The sequence below is a fragment of the Pristis pectinata genome, chromosome 2 (assembly GCF_009764475.1).
Source record: "Pristis pectinata isolate sPriPec2 chromosome 2, sPriPec2.1.pri, whole genome shotgun sequence".
NCBI classification, from domain to species: Eukaryota; Metazoa; Chordata; class Chondrichthyes; order Rhinopristiformes; family Pristidae; genus Pristis; species Pristis pectinata.
This window is the reverse complement of record NC_067406.1, coordinates 105,010,213-105,023,721: the sequence shown is the minus strand read 5'-3', so window position 1 is coordinate 105,023,721 and position 13,509 is coordinate 105,010,213. Positions and strand designations below refer to the sequence as shown.

Below are 13,509 nucleotides of genomic sequence, written 5' to 3'. Positions count from 1 at the left end.
AGAACAACACAGAAGTACACTTTTCTCCTTCACACCGCCCCGTAACACCCCCGCCCCCAAGAAGTTTTCACTGAAAGGTTCTGAAGTTTCCAGAAGCAATTGAACTCCAAAATTTAATGCTGCTGACTCCAACAAATTCTGGTCTGACTAACTACCATTTCAATGATGGGCACTTTAAATAGCTCAGGTGATGGGGTTGTTCCTATTATAGAGATATTCAATGTCCTATGCATGGCCACAATGTATGTTAACTGCACATAGATGAATAACATTACATGGACAGTGCAGATGACTGACATCACCACTGCATGCACAAAAGCACAATTGACTGTTTCATCATGCGAGGAGTGCTACAATTTTAACCTGCAATTCAGCTCCATACACTTGGAAAAACATGAGCTGGGTGATTGAATTTCTAGGCCACAGAGCTTAAAGGTCTCTTGGTGATGCAGATGTATATATGGTTGCTTTCATTTTGTGTCAGATTTCACTATAATCAAGTAGTGACAGACAATGACATAAAAATTTCACTGACATTCCACCAATGATTGGAGTATTTGAAGAACACAACCGTAGACCTGTACTATTGAACTGACAGAAAAATGGTGCATTTGTGCTGCTCTAAATGTAATTTAATGTTTTACTGCAGGAGCCACTTTAAGTCACTTAAGATGTCTGCCATCTTAACTACAATTTTTAATTGATAATCTTGACATCAACTGTAACCCACAGACCAATTCTTCCAGTGTTATGATCAGCACTCAGTAGAAAGAATGTAGCCAACCTTGTTACAACTTTAATTTTAATCAAATTCAAAGGATTAGAATTCAAGTTGTAGCAAAAGACGGGTACATTCTTTCTACTGTGTTTGGATCATAACTGGGAGAATTGGTTGGTATTGATTACAGCCAGTGTTGAGATTATGAAATAAGAATTGTAGTTAGGTTGGCAGAAGTCTTCAGTGACTTAGTGGCATTTGCAGCAAGACACTAAATAATATTTAGAGCAGCATAATTATATCATCACTTCTGTATCTGTTCATTAGTAGTTGACTGGTTGTGTTCTTCAAACACTCTGGTCAGTAATGATGGAATGTCAGTGAAATTTGTACATCATTAATGAGTAAGAGCTGAAAGATCATTGTTAAATGCAAATAAAAATGGAATGAACAATAACTGAAAATAGTCATACTGACAACTCCAAATTAATGCAATTCTACATTTCATTCATCAAACTGCAGTTATATAGAAACAAATGTTGCTGCTCTGTTTGATCACCACATCTGCCCAATTAAATGCATGGTGATGACCTACTATAAAGAAAGCAGGTTTTGTAGCTTTGGAGTGGTAAACAATAATTAGAAATGAGCACAGCCAATATTTTTCTGGTGCAATCTAAACAAGATGAAATCTTTGATCACTTTAAAAGCTTATTGTAAAGTGCAGATGTATTAAATGTGGTCCATCAACAAGATATGGATAAAGACTTTTTCAGCTGAGAAACCAAATAGGGGCTTCATGCCCTCACCTCCAAAAGCTTTCTCTGCTTTGCTGCCCTGGCTGCTTCACGTTGTGCAGCATAAAATGCTTCTTCTTCTATCCTTAACTGTTCCTCTTGTGCAGCTAACTGCATATGAATGAAATAAAAAGGGGTTAACAAAATGATAAACCTCTCTAGAAAAAAAATACAAGCACTTTGAGCGGCAATATAAATACAACACAAAATACATAACTTAACTAGAAATTAAAGTGAAGGAAAAGGATATCGTAATAAATTGGGGGGGGGGCAGGGTAAACAAAGTTAAACAAAATGAGACTAGTGTATACATAGTTTTAACATATTCTAAAATATTGTGAAATATGGCTCATGTCAATCCATAATGCACAAATACACGATTTTTTTTAAATAAGATAAGAACATGGGGCTTCAGGAAAGAGTACCCGAAGGATCAGATACAAGATGCTGGCAGCTTAGGGAAAAGGTCAAAGGCTGGGTGCATGAGGGGAGAGAGAGAGAGAGAGAGAGAGAGGGGCTGTGGGAACCTTGGGGTAGGGGAAATTCTGATCACATGAACCTGGAGGGACTGGGTTCAGCTGAGCTAATGGCAGATCAAGGCCTGGGGAGATGGGGGTGGGGGGTGGAGAAAGAGTCATCAGGATGGGTGATAATTAGATAATTAGTGAGCAGCCAAGTGGTGCAAATGATATAAAGATACATAATAGGATTTACCTTGGTGCAGTTCCAGTCCAGCACAGCACTAGTTGTATTGTGAATAACTAGTGATTAGCACTCTTCAACCACATTGCCCAATTCTCCTGCAGTGCTCCAAAAGGAACTCCACAAGGGGGAAGATACCTTTTGGTGCACATCAAACATGGATATTGTTACCATGTTTCACTCCAGAAAATGTCCATCTTCAATCATGGAATGTTGAAATTAAAAAGGTTATGTGTTTGAATTTCTATGCAAATATGTTGCATTCCTATTATGTGTTTCAATGGACTTCCTTTTTGCATTTATTTCAAGTATCTATTCCCATTTTTGTGAAATAGGACTTCCTAAACATCTTATTTATTTCTAGCCTACTAATTGTTTTTGTCAATTTTTAAATTCTAAAAACAAGAGTTGATAGTTTAGATCAATTTAATATTAATCGCCTCTGTGATTCAGAAATCTTTTTGATCATGAGTCATTTTTACAATGCAGAGTAAAAAAGCTTTTGCAACCACTGTTATAAAACAGATTAAGTTTTAGCCTCATTTTTAAAAAAAAAATATGTTGCACCCTCTCAAAGTCACATCCTTTCCATGGTTGGGGCAAAACTTTACAGAACTCCAGATGGGGCAAACCACATCCCGTACACTATCATCTACTTTATTTTGAAATATTTTCCTCATTCGTTGTGCAACTCAGTATTTTATTTGTTCTTTACACAACAGCAATTAAGCATATTTGTCCTTGAATACACTGCTTTAACAAGTAATTGAAAGAGTAGAGCTAATTCTCCAGCTGTTATTCAGCGAGTCAGTCGCCCTCAGATTTGTCAGGAAAAGAGAATAGTAAAACAGCATTCACTTTAAATTCCAGTATCATGCATGATGGCATTGGCTAACACACTCTTAATCACACTAGCCTGGCTGTATTGCCTTCTAGCATCATTATCCCAACTGAGGAACTGCCAATATACATGTTAGAACCTATAAAATAGTATTTAAATGCAAAACTAAATAACATCCTACATATTTCTAAGTTATATACCATCATTTTAACTTCAAGCACTCTAATTTCAAAAGATGCTCCTGGGGGCAACTTGCTAGTTGATCAACAGGAGGGCCAATATGCCCAATTTCCCACTGTGGCACTCATCACAACCTAACTAAATGGGAGATACCAGCCAGCAGTCAATCATACATTTCTATATTTAACATGTATAGTCCAGAGGAATGAGGTGAACAGAGAAGCATCAAGCTCCTTGCTCTGATACCCTCAGCCTTCTGAAAAAAATGTACCATGGATATGCCAAGAAACAGCTGTAGAACTCCGATCCATGCTTTCAAATTATTTTATAAACAGCAGTTGGAGCAGTCCCCAAAATGTGAATCAGGGATGTTTTCGTCACATCTTATATAATTGAATCTCTTCATTTATGTAAAAATTATTTGGCTATAATTGTCTTACATTAAGATTTGTTTACATGACAAGACTCTGGAAGATATTTGGAATTTTACATTCATATTTTAACAGACTTCTAAAAAATACAAACTGATTTTTTGGGGACAATGAAGTGTTAGAGAAACAAAATGGTATTTTTATTTTCCCATTATTTATTGATGTAAAATGTATACTGCATCTTCCAGTAACATGGTTTAAATCTCAATTCATCTAACAGTGATTGAAATGAAACTGTTGAACTTTGAAGAAATATTAGCAGTTATAAAGAAAACATAGGATAGAAAAATGTTATGTCACAGGACAATCTAGCGTGGACTCATACTCATGAGCCCCAAGCTCAAGTACACCACAGTTGAATTGCAGTAGAGTCCATATCCTTCTCTAGGCTATTGCCTAGAGAAGGATTTTAGGCAGGCACTCAGTACTTGGGCAATACTTTCCTACTTTTGTTTTTAAAAAGTGGTGCAATGTGAGAAAATATACTTTTAGCAACCATGCTAGTCTAAATTTATATTCAAATGATGAAAGGATAATGCTTGGAATTTGCTAGGTCACCCAATTTGCGACTTTCATCAATACTTTAGTTATATTTCTGATTGATTCAGGAAACTCTGCTGTTTCATCTGTGATGCCAGGGTCGCCTTGCTCAGTACTTCAACCTGCTCATGTCAGCTGGAACAAGAGATAGAGTACTGCATCGCCCAAATTTGAGAGAATGTACTGAACATAATATTCACAGAAGATAAATCAACTAAAATTTGGTTTACTGGAATTTAGTTTTCTATGAATTTCCAATGTATTTCAAATACCTGTTTAAGGAAAATAAATTGCTAAATGGAATATGGAAACTCCATGCACAATGCTTCAACTTTCATCTTTTCAGATTACAATTGTTCCCCAAGCCAAGTATATTCAAATACCTTAAGCTTATACACATTATGAAAAATGGGTCAATAAAATCATTTCTAAAAATTGCCACAATAGGAATTAATAACATGGGATTATGCTCAAGAATAAATCATGCTCTTGCAATCCACAAAAAGTGTTTTTTTTTGGAAAGGTTAAATCATAGTGAAGGTTTCTGCAATTTAATACTGATTAGCTTTTGAATTATTACATTGTATTACACCAGAATTACTAGCATGTGGCAAATGGTACTTCAAGTCTCAACCACCAGACAAAATAGGAATAACATCTCATGTATGACACAACAAAAATTGGTCTCTCACCTACAGTAGACATTTTTCTGTCAATTTTAGAATGGGCTGGTGCTGAAAAGTACATACCGTTGCCCACTCAGCTGACAAATTATACAGAGGCAATTTGTTCTCTAATTAAAAGTAGGACTTATTATGTCTTACATATTCTCTGTTTCTTTTATACAAAATAAATCCAATGTCTCTTGGTTTTAAGGTTGAAAGCAAACTGAATAGAAAAATGGAAGAGTGGAATATTGCAAAAGATCTTACAGGACACTTCTGTTTTTATATTACCACTTATGGACTAAATATACAGATTTCATTGCAAAAATGGAACAGCTCACCATAGGTTCTAATACATTTTTTGACATAAGTATTTTGAAACCCAGCAAATTTATAAACATTTTAACGCTCCAAAGAGCAAACCAAATTATCCACATTGTACCTCAGACTGGAGCTGTGTGTCCGCTACCAGTTGCTTCTGAGTAAGTGTATCATACTGCCTATTGTGAAGGATTTGAACTTCATCTTCATTAATTGGTCTGCAAAAAAAAATGGGAACAGCAAAGAATGCGGTGACTGACAGACATCAGAAACACCGTAGTTGTTAAGGCAAAGAACAAAACAAAAACGTTCACGTTTGTAACATTTTGTGTGCATGAAGTTCTTCACCACAAACTCTACAACCTTTCCTCCCCCGCCACCCAATCAACTCTTTTCCTTGTGACAGGATTTTACACTGATGTACTGTGGCTATCACAGAAATTGTTCCTCAAAGCCCAATGTACTTTCCAGTGGCTAGCTTGACAACACATAGATGCGATATATGCAGGCAGCTGCTGCCAGGAATCAGTTTTATCACATAAATCTGGACAAAAACCTTCCTAATTTTTGTTTAAAAACAGAGTCCCTGCCCACAACAGATTTTTTTTTGTATGGGCCATCTGACTGCATGCTGGCACAAAATGCAGGACCCATTTAATGCACCAAAAAAAAGGTCAAACTCCTTACCTCTGGTTGGATCCTGGACTTTCAGTCTGTAAATATAATATTTAAGAAAACAAATCACATTTAAAAATATTTTAGTGTTTAAGCAATTATTGGTCATTTTTTCCCCCAAGCAGCTTAAAAGCTGACATACAAAGACTTTCTTATCTCCCTCAAAACTCAAGTACTGTAAAGCTTGTGAAGTCCTCGTCTTGTGGCCTGCGGTATTAGCACTGTACGATTTCCTTTCATTTCAGTAAGATAGCCTCGGTCAAAATTAAAAGGCTTGAAAACATTTTTATTTATGAATATTTTATGTTAACTGAAGACAAAAGACAAAACCTAAAGTTAGATAGGCTGAATTAACCCAATAACCATCTGTCATATTTATACAGAAATATCTTTGGAATGCATTTTTTTTTTTTACATTTTATATTGTAAAACCACCACATTTGTAACATCTATACCATACTGTAGGCATAAGACTGAAGGATACAACAGCACTGGTGAAGTTTACAAACAGCCCATTTCTTGGTTACCAATGATGGACAACCAAAGGAAACCATTATCCTATACAAATTTTGGTAATGTGTTAATTGATTGTCATTCATGATACCAAAGGAGATTTACCAATTATCACAGATGCTCTTAATGTCATGCATTTATATGCAATTACAAATCAGATCAGTGAAGGACAGAAGTCATTTTGAAATCTAGATCCAAAACACATTATTCACAACTATCAAAGTACTTCAAAACACAATTGTAATATTTAGGTTAAAAAAAACTCAGAATGATCTTCCCATAAAACAACAACAGGAATCAATGTTTGGAAATATGGATCACCCCTCCCCCACCATCATACTGATTCTCAAATTCCAAAGTTTGGACACAAAAACAATAGAAGCTCCTTTGCCATTTCACAGGTTGAGATATTTTGTCTGGTTTCAATTATAGAATTAGATATTCAATGGTGATCTCAATTCTGCTGAGAACATATCTGTGATACAGTTACATACTGATGGCCATAAATGCAATTTGTCAGATTTCCCAAGAGAGCTGATGTAAACATACCTCATCACTCTCCACCAAATTCTCAAACTGTAAGAAAAAAAGAGCGGCGGTTAATTTTTAATTAGTGTCATGTATCATTAAGAGATGCTTTTACTCAAATGTGCAATCCAATAGGAAAAGGACATCAGACAAGAAGACAGTGAACTTAGAATGACTGCTAAGGCAAAGCCCTGCCAGTTTCAGAGAAAACTGCAAAGAGGATTTTTTATTTGCAGCCAATGTTCCTTCCTGAAATTTGAGGCTTCAAATTCACGGTGATACTAAATTTTACAGGAAAGAAGTACATGTATAAGCATTCAATAGGAATAAGGATGTTACATATATTACACAATACATTGCCAATAACCACACCCTCAAAAATAAATGGGGACATCTATCAAAGGGATGTCTAATCTGTGCTTCAGATTCAGTACAAGCATCTCTCAACAGCGACCCCTAGTGAAGGAAATTATTTCAGGCTTGGCATGTCTTCAATGCAGGACAGTGAGCAGCTGCTGCACTACTCATTGGTGGAACCACTTGGATGGGGGTGGCATGTCTGACCTCATGGTCAAACAACAATGGTGATATGGATTCAGAACCTTCATCATCAGTTGTCTAAGGACTAGCTTGCTGGCCCATGATTTTTGTTTGGGCAGCTTGGGTGGAGTGGGGTGGTGAAGGGGAAGGGATAAACAGAGTCTCTTGGGAGTGGAGGCAGCAAAATGATACATGTGATAATGTAACCTGGTAAAATAAGAGCCAACCTCTTGTGGTAAACTGGATAATCTGACACTTGGGCCAGACAAGTCTGCAACACTCCAGGGCACAGTCGATGACCGAGGAACCAGTCTGAATCCAAGCAGTTAATGTCTCTGAGGGCTGGATTTCTTGGTATACTGTTATAAATAATCTAGCAATGGTAGAGTACTCTTTACTAGATACATAGATGCTTAAGTTTTGTTTAGATGAGAGACTATCAATTCACAGCGACAGTTTGAAGTCTGATCCTTAGCTGAAGAGAATAGAACATAATCTAATGTAGTTAACATGCAACAAATCACACTTACCAGCTGCACACTTTCCTGCATTGATTCCATTCTCTCTTTCCATGCTCATCACAAAATGTAAGGGGTTTATATTGCTCAGTTGTGCAATACATCAGGCAAATATTTTGCTTTGTTGGCGAGGAAGGATTTTGATGAACACCTGACAGGCAAAGAATGCTTCAATTGGGCAGAGGGGGAGGGGTGGCTCTGCTGGTAAAAAATGAAGTTAAATCGATAGCAAGGAGCGATATAGGATTAGAAGATGTAGAATCTTTGACAGTAAGAGTTGAGGAACTGCAAAAGGCAGAAAGACCCTGATGGGAATTGTGCACAGGCCTCCAAATAGTAGTCAAGATGTGGGGTACAAAATACACCAGGAGATAGAAAAGGCATCTGAGAAAGACAATGTTACAGTGATCATGGGGGACTTCAATATGCAGGTAGACTGGGAAAAATCAGGTTGGTGGTGGACTGCAGGAAAAGGAATTTGTGGAATGTCTAGAGATGATTTTTTTTTAAAGAGCAGCTCATGGTAATGAGGCAGACTTGATCAGGGAGCTTAAGGTGAAGGAACCATTATGAGGCAGTGACCACATTATGATAAAATTCACCCTGCAGTTTGAGAGAGAGAAGCTGAAATCTGATGCAACCGTATTACAGATGAGTAAAGGTAACTAGAGAGGGATGAGGGAGGAGCTGGCCAGAGTTGATTGGAAGGGGGCCCTAGCAGGGAATACAGTGGAGCAGCAGTGGCAGGAGTTTCTGGGAGTAACTCAGAAGACACAGCAGAATTTCATCCCAAGAAAGAAGCAGCACGCTAAGGGGAGGACAAGGCAACCATGGCTGACAAGCAAAGTCAGGGGCACCATTAAAGCAAAAAAGAAGGCATACAATATGGCAAAGATTAGTGGGAAGCCAGAGGACACTTAAACAAGCTACAAGGGAGGAGATGAAATACGAAGATAAACTAGCAAATAATATATAAAAAATACTTTTGGAATCCTCTTTTAAGATACATAAAGGGTAAGAGAGGCAAGAATGGACATTGGACTGCTTGAAAACCATGCTGGAGAAGTACTAATGGGGAACAGAGAAATGGCAGAGGAGCTAAATAAGTACTTTACGTCAGCCTTCAGAGTGGAAGACACCAGTGACATGCCAGAAATTCAAGGGAGTAAGGGGACAGAGATGAGTGTAGTGGCCATTACCAAGGAAAAGATTCTGGGGAAGCTGAAAGGCTTGGAGGTGGATAAATCACTTGGACCAAATGGCCTACACCCCAGAGTTTTTAAAGAGGTAGCTGAAGAAATTTTAGAGACGACAGTAGTGATCTTTGAAGAATCACTGGAGTCAGGGAGGGTCCCAGAGGACTGGAAAAATCACAAATGTAACACCGCTGTTTAAGAAGGGAGGGAGGCAAAAGACAGGAAATAATAGACCGGTTAGCCTGACCTTGGTGGTTGGTAAGATTTCAGAGTCCATTATTAAGGATGAAATTTGAGTATTTGTAAGAATATGATAAAATAGGACAAAGTCAGCATGGTTTCATTAAGGGGAGATCTTGCCTGACAAATCTGTTAGAATTCTTCGAGGAGGTAACAAGCAGGTTAGATAAAGGAGAGTCAATGGATGCTATTTACTTGAACTTTCAGAAGGTTTTTGACAAGGTGCCACACACGAGGCTGCTAAACAAGATACAAGCCCATGGTGCAAGGTTATAGGCAAGGTACAAGCATGCATAGAAGATTGGCTGACTGGTGGAAGTCAGAGAGTGGGCATAAAGGGTTCCTTTCCAGGATGGCTGCCTGTGACCAGTGCAGTTCTGCAGGGGTCAGTGTTGGGACTGCAACTTTTCACTTTATACAATAATGATCTGGATGAAGAAACTGATGGCATTGTGGCCAGGTTTGCAGACGATGCCAAAATAGGTGGAGGAACAGGTAGTGTTGTGGAGGCAGGGAGTCTACACAAGGATTTGGACTGGTTGGGAGAGTGGGTAAAGAAGTGGCAGATGAAATACATCATAAGGAAGTGTGGGGTGATGCACTTTGGTAGGAAGAATCAAGGTGTAGACTATTTTCTATATAGGGGGAAAATTCAGAAATCAGAGGTGCAAAGGGATTCGGGAGTCCTAGTTCAGGACTCCCTCAAGGTTAACTTGCAGGTTGGGTCAGTAGTAAAGGCAGCAAGTGCAATGTTAGCCTTCATTTCGAGAGAACTGGCATAAAAAAAGCAAAGATTTGGAACATTGAGAGCAATTTTGAGCCCTGTATCTAAGAACGGGTGCATTGGCCCTGGAGAGGGTCCAGGGCAGGTTCACAAGAATGATCCCAGGAACGAAAGGTTTAACATACAAGTAGCATTTGATGTCTCTGGGCATGTAGTCGATGGAGTTCAGAAATGGGGTGGGGGGGGGGGGTGGGGGGAGCAGAATCTCATTGAAACCTACTGGATACTGAAAGGTCTGGATAGAGTGGACATGGAAATTATGGTTTCCATTAGTAGGAGAATCTAGGATCTGAGGGCACAGCCTCAGAATAAAAGGGATGTCCTTTTAAAACTGAGCTGAGGAGGAATTTCTTCAGCCAGAGGGTGGTAAATTCATTGCCACAGAGGGCTGTGGAGGCCAAGTTATTGGGTGTATTTAAGGCAGAATTCTTGATTGGTAAGGAGGTTAAGGGTTATGGAGTAAAGACAGGACAATGGGGTTGAAAAAATAATCAGCCATGATCAAATGGTGGAGCAGAATGAGGCCATTTAGCCTATGTCTTATGGTCTTCTAACTGCAAATAAATCCTCCAGAGGCAAAAAGAAATCTCCTGACTGAACCTGAAGGTCTTAAATCTAAAACAAACTAGAAAAAAAATGAGAATTCAGTACAGCAATTGTACTAATAGGGTCAAAAACCTTGCTAGACTGAAATGAAGACTGTATATCTTGCACAGTTATTCCTCTGATAATTCAGTAACATTTTCTCTAAACAAAAGTACTTTGTTTTTATGGTGGTGGCATGGGAAATCACAAAGTTACACCATTACACATCAAAGCTTTGATCCAGAAACTGGATATATTCCACAACCATTCATCCAAGGCATAGCATCATCTCTATGCGTGCAGCAGAGCATGCCAAAAAAGGTACAGACATGCATCTTGACAATGAACTGAATATTACATTTATAGCACAGATATGGCATACTTATTTCCCCAAATAGCGACATTATTCACTAACAATTCCCTCTCCTACACCAATACTGATCATGCCAACGGTAACAAAAACATTTTTGAATAGTATTTAAGCCATCCGTCACTGCATGTTCGTCAAGAAAGGTGAACTATATACAATTCAGGTGATGTAATAAACAGCATTTCACATACCTCTATGGTAAAGTGCTCTCCAACAGCAGTTGTTCTAAAATACTTTGATCTGGGGGGGGATAAAATACTTTGTTAAACTTTACACGAAAGCTTTACGATATCTCAAAAAAAATTACTGATACAAAATGACAGGACGTAGCCAAAGCTTTCAAGATCACAACACTTACTAGATGTTAGAAATGCAGCAGAATGCACGTGTTATAGTCTGACTGATATATCTGATCTATCAAGAAAATCACAAGAAATACAATTTCAGTTGTTTTCTATATTTACCAATAAACTAAAATTGAATGGGTTGGGTGGTAAAATCAAAAATCATACTTAATCTTAACATGTTTTAAATGCTGTTGTTGAATCCTTTCTCATTCACCTGAAGGTTTCTTGCAATAGCTACCACAATAATTGGAAGGCAATAGACAGGAAACTATCAACACTTCGTTTTTACACTTCATCACGTTTTCAACATCATTTGCAATTTTACAGCTCTTTTAATGTAAAACAGAACACTTCAAGGAGCGTAATGAAGATAGGCTAGTTAAAAACTGGTGAAAAAAATGGAGTTCAGGAAAGAGATGGAGAAAATAGCGGAGGGAAGGGGAGGTGATGATAAAATGCAGTGCGCTCCAAGTTAATTAGTTAGATCTTCTACACAACTGTTTTCATCCGTTGTTAAACAGTTTACCCAGAGAAAGACAAATCTTATCTTTTCCTCAAAACTGCAAATTTGTAATACTGCATGAGTAAATTGTGAAGTTTGGTGTAATTAAGATGGAATAATGTCTAATTTTAGGTTTCACTGCATTCATTTTCATTTCCTTCCATGGAGCAACTTCCTCAGTAGCTCTGTAGATTCCTCCATATTTGCCATTATGGTGCTGTATACAGACGCACCCCAGGTGCTGATCCCAGCCACATTGGCTGATTTCCCGAGCAGACAGATGAATGTCTGGGAGAAGGAACAGATGAATGACCATTCATTATCATTAGTATTGTCTTGGCTGGGACACTATAATGTCACCAGAAGATGGATGCAATTTCCCCTTGATGTTAGTCTCCATACAAAACCCAGTTCTCTCCCTGCCAACCATTCAATTTCTAACTACTCCCATTTACTCATTTGCCAGACACCTTTGTTTGTAGCTTATCCCCATGGTCACCCTGGTTTCACCTTATCAGAGGCAGCCCCTTACTCAATATATTATCCATACACAAAGGAATTATGTGGTATCAAGTGCATAGGAACAAGCAATTCAACACAGATTTTTTAAAAATATCAGGATCAGATTTATTATCACTGACATATGTAATGAAATGTGCAGCAGCAGTACAGTGCAAGACATAAAACATAAACAATTCATATTTCCATATACTAAAAGTCTGAGTGCTATCTGGGGTTTTGCCATAAGTAGGCATGGACTGCTTCATTTACAGGGGAGCTGTGAATGGAATTGGATATTGTGTAATTGTCCAGTAAAATCCATAATTCTTACCTTAGGATGCAAGAAAGATCCTAGATGAACAAAATATTCATTTTTCCACATGTGGGCATTGCTGGATCAGGACCACTACTTATTGCCAATCCCTAAACATCCTTCCGAAGATGGTGACAGGCTGCCTTCTTGAACCACTACAGACCCCTTGTGAAGGAACTTTATTATTGGACAGGGAGTTCCAGGATTTAGGAAAAGTGATACATTTCCATATCAGGACAGTGTGCAACATAGGCAGAAACCTGCGGGTTGCTTTGTTCACCTTGGTCTTTTTTAGGATAGAGGTCATTGGTTTGGGCGAGTAACTGTGGTGCATGTTACACCTTGCAACCACAGTGTAAAGCTGGCGGAGGGAATGAATGTCTAGGATGGCTGGTGGACATCAAACAAGTGCAATGCTTTGTCCTGGATGATGTAGAATTTCCTCGTGTTGTTCTTATCTGGGCAAGTGGAGGATATTCGATCATGCTCCTGACTTGTACCTTGTAGTTAAAGTGTTATGGGGTATTAGGAGACAAAACACTCACTATAGCATCCACTCAGTATTGTTGATTAAGTTGAGTTTCTGAATCAATGGTGATCACCAGGATATTAATGGTGGAGACTTGGCAGCGTAACTCCTAAATGTCAGGTTAGGGTGGCTTTACTCTGCTGTTGGAGATGGTCATTCACACCACACAAGTG

The 13,509-nt window shown here is 38.3% G+C and overlaps 1 protein-coding gene across 2 annotated transcripts in view; it reads right to left on the bottom strand.

Annotated features, from left to right (window-relative positions):
* Window positions 1-13,509, bottom strand: part of ap1ar (adaptor related protein complex 1 associated regulatory protein) — a 60,100-nt gene that overhangs the window by 24,889 nt on the left and 21,702 nt on the right. Inside the window, exons 2-6 of one of the 2 annotated variants that reach the window (XM_052010448.1) lie at window positions 11,336-11,384; window positions 6,933-6,959; window positions 5,883-5,908; window positions 5,317-5,413; window positions 1,528-1,626 (exon numbers count right to left, since the gene is read on the bottom strand). In XM_052010448.1, the coding sequence (XP_051866408.1) occupies window positions 1,528-1,626; window positions 5,317-5,413; window positions 5,883-5,908; window positions 6,933-6,959; window positions 11,336-11,384 (298 nt within the window). The remainder of the gene's footprint in view (window positions 1-1,527; window positions 1,627-5,316; window positions 5,414-5,882; window positions 5,909-6,932; window positions 6,960-11,335; window positions 11,385-13,509) is intronic. The other variant, XM_052010449.1, reaches the window with a different exon arrangement.